The following is a 12,293-nucleotide window of genomic DNA, read 5'->3' on the forward strand; positions in this document are numbered from 1 at the left end:
TGACATAGCTAACACTGGGGTTTCTGGGTGTCCTGCAGCCACAGTACACGAACCTGGGGCTCCTGAACAGCATGGACCAGCAGATTCAGAACGGCTCCTCGTCCACCAGCCCCTACAACACAGACCACGCGCAGAACAGCGTCACGGCCCCGTCGCCCTACGCGCAGCCCAGCTCCACCTTCGACGCCCTCTCTCCGTCCCCCGCCATCCCCTCCAACACCGACTACCCGGGCCCGCACAGCTTCGACGTGTCCTTCCAGCAGTCCAGCACCGCCAAGTCGGCCACCTGGACGGTAAGAGCCTCTGGCCCCTCTGTGCCCTTCAACCTGACCCCTGCATCCGAGGGTGGTCTTCATTGCCCCTCCCACAGGCTTCTCCTCTGTCAGAGTTCACAGATCCATTTTGAATGGTGGACGGTTTCTCACTGTCCTCTAAGGACATTTTGTTTTTGGATATTTAACACTGAACTAGAGAGAGAAAAAGTGCCATTGAGTGGGAAAAGTCCTGGAACCAAAGTCCAGTGTTCTGGCAATTTCAGCAGATCTGTTCTCACCTGCTCCACACTGTTGTGGGGGAGGGAGGCTTCTTCCTGTGAAAGCTTTTGGAAAACTACAAAGCATTATGCCAACAAAAAGCATCCTAGGCATAGGATACATGTTTGCATTTCCAAGAATGTAGGATAGTTATCGCCTCATTATTTTGAAGAAGTAAATGTCATATTAATATGTGATTAAAAAATAAAATCGCAAACATGGAGTAATAAGAAATTAAAATCTCATTTATTATGGAACGACTAAATTCATTAATACATGTAGGTTCTATAGCACAAATCGTACTTATTTAATACCTTTAGAATTTTTGTCCTCAAAGAAGCCTCTAAAACTGTACATCAGAATGCTCAATTAGTCCAAAGAGATTCTGATTTAAAATGTTGAAGAAAAAGAACTTTGCATGTATAACTTTTCCAAGAAAACATGGAAAATTTTCAAAAATTAAAAAGGTGTAAGAATGTTTATTCTATTTCAAAGTTTGTTTTGTAATGTATTATAAATAAACTTCACATATGAGGGAGGAGACTTACAAGACTGGTTTTAATTACTTGATCAAAGAATGCCCAACACCAAAGTGGCATGCATGTTTTTCAAACAACTTAATATTTGCATGTTAATATTATCATCTTATTGAGAAGTAGCTTTAGAATTGTTTTAACAGGGCTCTTTGTTCCCCCTCTTTGGCAAATAGGTTTCTTTGGACAGTGTTTTACTTTTTATGTTATAGCGTCTAGTTCACTGTAGCTTTAATCCAGCTGTACACCGTTTATTAAACAATCTACATTCACAACACTACATCCCAATGTAGTTTCGCATGGTTCCCCGATTTTGTCTTCACTTCTTTGTGAGCTAGGTAGGACAAGTTTTATGATTCCCATTTTCCTAATGAGGAAAGGTAAGAATGTGGAGGTTAAGGGACAGAGGCTTTTGTGTAGGGAACCTGTTTCTGATTCTGCCCTCCCCACTGACTGTTATTTTTTTTTCTACCATTCCACATCAGGATGTTCAAAAGTGGTCTAAAATTTTATTTTGGTGCTTTTCTTTCATGGTTTGAGAAGCAGTTCTGTCATGGTTCATATTTCAAACATAGAGCCTAAGTAGGAGCCTAAAATTTGACCTTTCTCCCATGTGTTATTTATCAATTGTGTCACAGTCTTGAGTGTCTTTTGTATTAATAATCCTGGAGATGGATACTAAAGGTGAGTAAACTTAGAGTCCATAGGCCTTAAGTAAATATTGGTTGATCAATCTAAGTAATACTTTGCTGAAGATATACTAGAATAGCCATTTTATAAATGGAGCCTGATGTGCTTTTAGAATAGGGGTCACCGATTAAGTGTGCACAGTCCCTGATCTTGCGGGCTAACAGTTTCTTGTTTGCATACCCAGGCCAATCTTCACCGTGTTGGGAATAAGCACATCTGAAGGGCTGATGGGCATACTGAGGCCAGTAAATGATGGAGCACTTCCCTTCTAACATGGTTTAAGATCCCTAGTGATGGAGCTTGCTGCATGTGAAACGTTAAATCGGTCTCCCCTCGCCTCCCTCCCGCATCACCTCCTCATACAGAAATCTGAAGGTTCTTAAGGTTTTTTTCCAGATTGAACATGATTCTGAACCATCAGAGCCCCTTTTTCAGAGAAGTAAATTGTGTCACAGAAAAAAGGCTGGGGAGCTGTACCTAAGTGGTAGGTTAAAGAGGAAAGAAAACATCTTATGGAGTATACTTACATTTCCTTACGTGGGACAACAGTGAGATCAGTATTCTGAATGAAGGGCTAGGCACTGCTATTATGGGAAGAGCCGCTGCTGCAGCCAGAAAACCTCAATTCTAGACGTGATCATCTTTGTGACTTTTTAGTCAAGTCACTTCGTCTTTCTTGCGTTCAGTCAGTACCTCTGATGAGGATAAGGACAAGTGTGGTGAAACCTACTTTCTTTTCTTAGGGTGAGGTCGTATTAATAATCAGCATAGAAGTTCCTGGGACACGTGGGTGGCTCAATTGGTTAAGCGTCTGCCTTCGGCTGGGGTCATGATCCCAGGATCCTGGGATCGAGTCCCACATCGGGCTCCTTGCTCAGCGGGGAGCCTGCTTCTCCCTCTGCCTACCTTTCTCCCTGCTTGTGCGCGCACACTTTCTGTCTCTCTCTCTCTGACAAATAAAAATAAAATCTTAAAGTAAGACATTTTTAGAAGGACTTAGGTTCTCATTAGGTATTTTGCCTGCCATTTAAAAAATGGCCTCCTTAAGCTGTTTTGCCTTTCTTGGGTTTCTCTTCAGCTGTCTGCAGTCTGCCCTATAGATTTTATAGAACAACGTGATTGAATTAGATGTCTGTTATCTCCTACCGGTGTATCATATGGCGTTTAGAGTTTTATGAAGTCCTCTCTTGAACCGTCATCGGAGTAGCTTTTGAACTCACCTAAAAACACACAAGCAGCAGCGTCTAACTCTCAGCCAAATTATATATCCTCCCACTTAGACATAGACCTCACATTTTTTTTAAAGTATCGTCTCACGTGTATATTTTGGTTGAGCCTTCTAACTAAGGCTGTTAGCCCCACTTTTATAAATGAGGAAACAGAGACGTGAAGGTGACAAGGCTGATCACCAGTCAAGGAGGGAGCGGAACCCAGGGCCCCTCACTCCCAGTTCAAGTCTCTCTGCCATCCTGTCTAGACAGTCTTTCCTCCCGATGGATAGAAGGCAACGTTCAGGGACAGACAGGCCCTGTGTGGTACGGAGATGAAGCCCAGCTGATGGAGGACTTTTTAAATGTCATATTACACGACACCTATTTCTTCGGCATCTGTGCGTTTTAAAGCAACTTTTCAAAATAAAATACTATCATTTAAAACTGCCCACAAACTGGAAGCAGCAGAAGCAGCTGTCATTAGGAGGAGCACACTTACTGTATCGTCTTCTGGTAATTTTTTAATAAAAAATCTTTTTAGTACCATTTTATCACTTGTCATCATCCTCTCGTGTTTTCTCTTTTAATTCTGGTTTTACTCAGACTTACTGCCAAAATATAATTAATATACTTAAGGCATATATGCGCATTTGCTTTCTCTATTTTTTTAAACAACAAATGTGATTGTGTTTCCAGTTCCATAAAAAAATGGTATTTATTTTAAATTGCTTCCAATGAAATAAAATGAAAATGTGATAACATTTTTCCATATTCCTTATCTCGCAGATATGCACACACACGTTCAAACCCAAACCCACACTGAATTTAGGACTTAGTTTCAGACTCTTTTTTTATTTCTACAGTCTAATTGCTACTGCTCAGAGAGGCCTGCCATTTAACATCATGAGGTGCCGGTCTACTATGGTAGCAAGGAATCACGAGCCAAAGGAATTTTAGAAATGGCAAGAGGGGTGCCTGGGTGGCTCACTCAGTTGGCCGTCTGCCTTTGGCTCAGGTCATAATCTCGGGGTCCTGGGTTCGAGTCCCTGCTCAGTGGGGAGTCTGTTTCTCCCTCTCCCTCTGCCGCTCCTCCTGCTCGTACTATCTCTCTCAAATAAATAAATGAAATCTTAAGAAAGAAAGAAAGAAAGAAAGAAAGAAAGAAAGAAAGAAAGAAAGAAAGAAAGAAAGAAAGAAAGAAAGAAAGAAATGGCAAGAAACTTAGGTGCGGATTTCAATTCTGAAATTTGCTCACAGCATATGGGACCGGCCCAAAAGGGGATGTTCATATGTTCCTTATTATGAGGACTGCATGACCCATGGAGTGCTCTCATGGGCACCTGGTCTGTCATAGGCATATAGATGTTTGCTGAATCTGAATTTCAATCCCTTCGTTTATTACAGTTCTGTGAGGGTTCAATTGTACAAACAGTAATAATTTGAAAGAATGCGAAGCGAAGTGTTTCTACATTTTTTTCCCCTTAGTGCTTTTGGGCTATTCGCATGCCTACTCTAGCCCCAAGGGACTGTGATACTATCCACTATCCAAATATATGAATATGATGATATAGAATGATTAACAGGCTGTCCTGTATGCAGACTTCTGCAGAGTGGCTGTGCTGTTTTCCTGCACCTGCCCAAGCAGACACAGGCTCACGTCGCCAGCACAAGGAAGGGCCCTCTCCAGACTTCAAGGAACTGTTAAATTAGGCGTGGATTATTCATTTTTAATCTGCCGCTTCATTTATGGGGGTGGCTTTTTTTTAGTCATCATGGTAAATAAAGGCTAACAGTGGATTTCACTCATGGAAGAGTTGATATATTGACTTGTGGTGGCTGAGTACTGGGGGGAACCATTTCAATGGATTATGGCATATCCATGTAGTGCGTTACTCTGTGGCCACTGAAAAGATTCATATGTACTGACCTGGAATGCTTTTGGAGTTGTTGCTAAGGAAAAGATAAGCTTTCTATGGCACCTGCTCGAGAATTGAGAGGTGCGGTGAGAACACCACTTCTGGGGGCAGAGTGTTCCCTTTCACTGGACTCTAGTGACCAGGCCGCTTTGGAAATATAGGTCAGTCTGTCTTGATTATCAGCCTCACATACCTTCATCAATTTGAGAGCTGTGTGTTCATAACCCATGACACGCAGTATTATCTGTGTGCGAACGCTGCAAAAAACCTTCAGGTTAGTGTTTTTTCTTGTTGTGCTTTGTCTGAAAAAAAAACCTGGCTGTTGGTCATTTTTTTACTATTGTGATTTCTCCCTTCATAGATTTAAAGTCTTGGAGGGCAGGCCTCCTGACCTTGTGCCCAGCGTGCTCTCCAGCATATAGTAGGCCCTTAATAAGTATGAAGAAACTTTGTTTTCTCTTCATGGCTAAAGGAAGCAATTATAGCTCCAAGCAGTATGCCTCAATTCCGACCTTGATTGTTAACCGTCCGTAAATGCGGTGCTTTTTGCCTTTACCCAAGATTTATAGAGGGCATTCTTCCTTCGCCTTTCCTAGTCATGCCAGCCTCATGTCCTGTTCAGAGCTTTGAAGAATCTGACTTGAGCAAGTGGAGAGATTAGGGAGGTGGCATTTGAAAGGGGAACAGCCAGTTCCCCAGAGAGTTTCATTGATCCTAGCATTTCAGCCCTGCAAGCTGTCTTGCCTTGGCTTCACAGGCGAGCTGCGATGCGTGCCTGTGGCCCACCCTCCCTGTCATCAGGTTACCTGAAATGTAAGACTTCCAGAACAAGGCTGCCAGCTCTGCAGAAACCTCATGCAAGCCAGCCCATTGCGTGGCCCTCTGGAATCCCGGGACTCTTAAGAATAGCCCATCAAAGGACACGATGTACAGACAAACTTTGATGTACAAACTGAGTATGATTTATCAACTTCTTTTCACAAAAGAAACACTTTTTTCCTCAAAGTCTGAGCTTTAATTGGGGCTTGAGCTGATCTCATAATTGAGTGGCTGTTAGATTTTATTGCTGAGGGACACAGAGAGAAGTCCGCAGACTTGGCTCCTGCCAGTGATACATCTGTTACCCATAACAAGGTCATTTTCACTTCCTGACAGAGCTACCCTGTAAATCTCCTGAGATGCATGTAGGAGGGCCTCTTTGTGCCCCTCTCATGAGGAAGAAAACGATAACGCTGAGCACAGTCACCTGTTAGCCAAGCTAGTTCTGAGTTCACCAAGTCTCAAGGAAGAATCTCCTAAATAAAGGACTTGAAGATTCCTGGCAATGGTTCATGCTACTTAGTTAACCCTCAATTGGAATTAAAAATGAATTCCCACTGCAAGACATGCTGCAAGGGTATTGTCCTCAGGGCAGAGCAAAATGACTTCATCAGCATGTTTGCCCTAATTTGTTTAGATTGACTCTAGGTCAATGGATTTGTGATAAGCCAGTTTCACCTAATGTTTATGCCCCTCTTACACTATTCTGAGTGATTTGTTGAATCACTGTAGAGTATTTATTTATTTATTTATTTATTTATTTATTTATTTATTTTCAAAGATTTTGCTTATTTATTTAACAGAGATAGAGACAGCCAGCGAGAGAGGGAACACAGCAGGGGGAGTGGCTCATAGTGGAGGAGCCTGATGTGGGGCTCGATCCCGTAACACCGGGATCACGCCCTGAGCCGAAGGCAGACGCTTAACCGCTGTGCCACCCAGGCGCCCCTAGAGTTTTTATTTAAAAATAAAAATCTGGGGGGCACCTGGCTGATTCAGTCGGTTAAACGTCTGCCTTCGGCTCAGGGCATGATCCCAAGAGTCCTGGGATCCAGCCCCGCATCGGGCTCCCTGCTCAGCTGGGGAGCCTGATTCTCCCTCTGCCTCTGCCTGCTACTCTGCCTACTTGTACTCTCTTTCTCTCTCTCTCAAAAATAAAATCTTTAAAAAAATAAAAATAAAATTTTGACACTGATTATTATATCTACTATGAGAACTACCACTCATTAAAAAGAAATAAATGGCAAATCTAAAAAGTTGGCATTTCTTTTTTCCACTACAAGGTTTTCATTTTTTTCTCCTTGTTCTTTCTTCTGATCCTCCTCTTCCTCCTTCCTTCCCTCCCTTTCTTCCCCCTCTTCTTCCTTTTTCTCCTTCACTATGTTATCATTAGTAGTGGTCAGTTTTTTGTTTTTGTTTTTGTATTACCAGCCACTCAGTACCTTGTTTTTTCGCTGGAGCTTTGCTTTCCTAGAATGGTAGATTAATATTGGGAAGATCATGATATAAATCTGTCCCCGTGGGCATTTTCATCAAGAATGGGACTCGGATCATCAGGCCCTTTTGGTTTAACAAATCATTTTGACTAGAGATGGGCTACCTGAGAGGTGGCAAACCCAAATATCAGTGGGAATCAAATGATAAGAATGGGGATGGTGGCAAGATGAGATCACGTGCCCTTTGCACCGCATCCTGTTGTCTTGGGGGAAAATAGATCTGACCTTAAAAGAATAATTTTTCAGTAATAGCTAGAAACCTGGATTTGCATGTAATATCTCCAGATCTTTAAATGACAGTAATAATTTTGTTTAAAAAAAAAGTTATAAACACTACAGACCAGACGAACCAAGAGGCATGCTGAATGTTGTCCTTGTCATATACTGAACAGTGACAAGAGATGATTACGTGTAGTTTAAATAATATAACTGGAAACTAGAGCAAGTGTCTAAGGGAAAGATTACCAGTAAATATATTTCATTCAGAAATAATAATTCTCTAACCCTTTAAAAACTTGTATAGATTACTCCCTTTCTACAATAAACCGAGCAACACACTTGTCATTGTAGATTTTTCTCAATTTTTTTCTTGCAGTAAATGACTTTCACCTTCTCATTCTAAGTAAAAATTTTATTATATACAAAATATAATAGACTGCATTTCTGGAATCTTTGTATAAAGAAAGGATCTTATTTGTTTGTTTTTGTTTTTATCATTAGAGAGTTGATGAGGCTCTGTAACTTAACCTCTCTAAAATTGGCCAAAACTGTAATCAGAAAAGGGCAGTGAGATTTAAAGAGTTTTGAATCAATTTTCTCAGCTCACTAACTGATGGCTTATTTTTAATCGGCATGTGGAGAGTGCGCCAGAACAAAAATGACCTAAAAATTGAGGTATAAACAGAGAATAATGTCATAAGAATTTTTTAATGACTCAAAAGAAATACAGTATATCATTAAGCTTGACAAAGATCCCTTAAAATCAGCCCAGAATGATGTGTGCCATTTCTTGAGGGAGTGTTGCTCTGAGGGTATTCCCATACCTGAGTTCTGCACCTTCTTCCACTCTCATTCCTGATAATTAGCCATTTCCATAGTATGACCAAGTCTTGCAGTGGTGCCCATCCCCTCTGATGGAGAAGGGCAGAAGTATTTTTTTCATGAAATGCGTTTAGCAATCACCTGTCACATCATGAGTAAAGCAACTGTGTGTAAAATAAATCCTCATAGTTTTATATCACTAGCAATTACTATGTCTACTCCGGTCACCACGACTGGAAGACGACTTGAGATAATATAGCTTTCACCCAACCACTTCCAATTCTCTGAGATTAAAGGAGAGTTTATTGTAAGGGAAAAATCTTAGACTCTTTGAAGCCCTGCAGATGTTCTGTAGACATGGAATGGCTTTTAGAACAAGGGGTCCTGTAATTAGACACATGGAGGTCTAAAGGTAATGATCTTAGCTGCAGTCTCTCCTGTGGTTTTTAATAATGGTTATGGCCTCATCATCAGTCTGCCTTCAGGTGAAATTTAAAAGAAAATTTGATAGTAGCCAGAGATCCTAGATTTAATTCATTGTGAGATAAATTAGGGAAGGATTCCCACTTTACAAATAGAATGACCATTCTCATTTTAGTTTGAATCTAATAATAAAGACTCATGATGTCTTAGTGAAGAAGAAAACAGTATAATTTGCCATTTTGTTATTGTATTACTAATGTCTGAAGACTTGGAATGTAATTTCTGATTGTGTTATGCGGAATAGGGAATTTTCAAGTTCACCAGTCATACAGGTGTTCCTTCATGGGTTACTCATTCAGCTTTTCTTTTTAATTCTTACATCGTTCAATCAGTATCACCTACTAAGTCTTGTGAAAAATATAATGAAGGTGAATATTCCATTTCAAAATACTTTGGGAAGAAGGGTGAGGGAGAGGGAGAGAGAGAATCTTAAGGGAGAGAGGAGAGAGGAGAAAGAGGGCGAGGGAGAGAGAGCCTTAAGCAGGCTCCATGCCCAGTGAGGGAGCCCAATGGGGGACTTGATCTCACAAGATCATGATCTGAGCTGAAATCAAGAGTTGGACACTTAACCGACTAAGCCACCCAGGTGCCCCCAAAATACTTTTCTTTTTACTTGAATGGTTTCCAAGTTGTATTAGATAGGACAAACAATGATTACTTAGCTTAAGGGTCCTCATTTGAATCTGAGAAGTCATCTGGCAGGCTCATGAAGAGCATGGTCTGTGAAGTAGAACACAGGACTCAGAGGGCAACTTTTGGATACTAACAAGCTTTGTGATCTGGGACAAGTTCTTCTGTGTCTGCCCATCTGTTCAATGGGTCTTACAGTATTTACTTGGCAGGATTGTTGTGAGGCTTAATTAAAGTTTATGAAGCTCTTTGGGAGCCTGAGAGATCAAGTTCTAAAAACATAATATGTTATTATCTTACACTGGATTTTTGTTTTTATATTTACCTGCTGAATGCTATATCAATTCATGCTTATAATTTAGTCAGTTTCCTGAGGTTTTCCATTTATAAGCAGAGATGAATAGAACAGTATAGATATATAAATCCCTAGAAATAAAAGTGGGATGAATATATATATATATATATATATATATATATTTCTAATATAAAGTAATTTCTTCTTAAAACATATTTAATTGGATCCTGCAACTGTTAATCAGTTACTTTCTTTCTTAGTGTTTTATTGGGAACATTTCAGCAGAACCAATGATAAAGTTTTAAATTGTGATCATTTTTATGGGGTCCGTAAAAGAAAAAAATTACTCTTTTTCTTAAAAATACAAAAATAAATACTCATATTTATATAAATACAAATATGTTACTCTAGTTGAGTAACAAAGGAATTAGTTTACAATAATTTTAATTTGGGCTTGAAAGGTATTTTTTTCCTTTTCTCTCCTCTGCTTAACTTACTTTTTCCTTCTACTCTATCTGTTAATTTAAGATTTTCGTATTTATGAATATAAAGCCCTGGTGTTAAACAATATAAATTGCATCTGCTTTTTTTTTTAAACTAGTTTGTATTCTTGGAAAAGCAAATCTCATTTTCCCATGAGCACAACATTGTTATTATGGATTATATTTCTGACCAAGGATTTGTCATCAAGTAAGTCATAGATATGATTAACTGTATGTCATAAAAGTAAAATTCTGACCACTATGAGCCACTGTAATAGTTTAAAATAGCAAAATAATTCTCATAATCCTATAAAACCTGCTTAAATATCTTGAATGCCTTAACATGTGTATTAGGTTTACTTATAACATAAAATTTTAAGTTATTTTAATGAACTTGACTTATCTAAAACTGATATGCTATTATAACAAACATTTTAATTAGTATTTTGATATGCCAGAATTTTGATGCCCTTGATGTGTAATGATCTGAGATGTCTATGTTTCTCAAAATTTTCTCTAGGAAAATTAGAATGGATACTTACAAAACATCTTCCTGTTGCTAAGAATTCTATTCAAAAAAGAATTCTGTAGTGTAGACTAGGTTTTATTTTAAGAATTTGAATAAAATTTTAAAGGTATTATTAAAGATTTTGCTTGTAAGGGGAAAAAAAAAGAAAAAAACTGGATCCTATTGAATTTGAAATTCTAGTTTTTGTGTGTGTTTACTATCCCTGACCATCACCACAATCTCCAAAGCAGAGCAGTCTTGAGAAGATAAAATGTCCCCAAAAGCAAGTGTTTAAGAGACAGGCTGTGAGTACTAATAGAGCAAGCTCTGTTCCTTTGCGTTAGTGATTGATCGTGGAGGTCTTTGAGGACACAAGCTGTGTACTCAACTCAGGATTTGGTGCTTACCTTGAAATATTATCTGTTCAAATTTATCACCTATACTCACTCTTTTGACTTTCCTGTACAAAACCATAGAATTTTATGTAAGGCCTGTGGGAAATCGTGTTTGATAATTAGAAAAAGCAGGTTGATCGATAGGGACATTAGAAAGTATTTTCGTAGTAGAAATTTGGAGTAACTTTCTGTATACTCAATAGTTAGGATAGATGTGTAGAAAATGTATCCTATTATGATAATTAAGAATTTCTTCTTGAACTAACCCACATAGTTAAGTAACCTCTTTCTCCTTTGCTTATTCTCATGCCTAGAATGTATTGAAATTGTATAAATAAATACACACTCATTTAAAATGGTTCAGTTTAACCTTTTTCCCTTTGAGTTTAGAAAAGCACCTGACAAATAACTATTTTAATCAGTCTTTGAAAAATATGTCATCCACCTCGAAGAGTCACCATAGGTAACTCATTCTTGAGGCTTCTATTATTCTTTCATGGTGTTCACTGGTAATGGATCATATTTGATGTTTACCTTCAAAGACTACAGCTTACATTTTTATATTTAGGTGTAACAAAAGCATATTTTGCAGATACTTCTATTTTATGTGTGAAGGCCCTTACAAACAGTAACTCCTCTGTGCATTTTTTTAGTGTAAAAGCTAGAATGGCAAGTGAGGGTGAACTCAAGGTCTAGAGAAAAGATGTCTCACTTCGCAGCAGAAGCTGAAGGAAAGGTAGACTTCTTCCAGGCTACTCACTAGGACCCTCAAGAAGCATTAAATATATAGCTAATTTGTAAAGGTTCCTGTAATGTATTCATTTCAGAAGTGATTTCTTACCTACTGCCCTGTGGTTTTCAGCTATAATGCTTTTCCTCACACAAACATCTAGGCATAGGTAGAAGAATCATGCTGAGAAGAGTCCTTTTGTTAAGTTTTCGTAGAATCTGCTCTCAGCCTCTCATCTTGGATACTTGGGGGATAGGAGCAGTGGGGCGAAAGGCGAATTAAAAGGAAGAAAAACAGAGAGGAGAAGGGAGAATGGTTTGTGCGAAAACAGCAAGTGGATTCTTCTGTAGAAGTATATTGTGAACTCTAAGTTTGTTGGTTGGATGTTTTCTGAGATGCTTTAATAGTATATCTTCATAATATGGACTTCTAAAATGAGGGAAAGAGCCAACCCAATTGAAACTGAATGTTAAATTCAATTTAAAATCTTGACTTCCTTAACTAATGTATTCTACAGTCTACTGGGTGTTG

At 39.1% G+C, this 12,293-nt stretch overlaps 1 protein-coding gene across 5 annotated transcripts in view; it reads left to right on the plus strand.

Moving 5' to 3' along the window:
• Nucleotides 1–12,293, plus strand: part of TP63 (tumor protein p63) — a 222,124-nt gene that overhangs the window by 140,916 nt on the left and 68,915 nt on the right. For all 5 annotated transcript variants that reach the window (XM_087861513.1, XM_045811257.2, XM_045811256.2 and 2 more), the window contains exon 4: nucleotides 39–293. In XM_087861513.1, the coding sequence (XP_087717639.1) occupies nucleotides 39–293 (255 nt within the window). The remainder of the gene's footprint in view (nucleotides 1–38; nucleotides 294–12,293) is intronic.

The sequence above is a fragment of the Ursus americanus genome, chromosome 4 (assembly GCF_024610735.1).
Source record: "Ursus americanus isolate L20-20 chromosome 4, mUrsAme1.1.p, whole genome shotgun sequence".
In the NCBI taxonomy this organism is placed as follows: Eukaryota; Metazoa; Chordata; class Mammalia; order Carnivora; family Ursidae; genus Ursus; species Ursus americanus.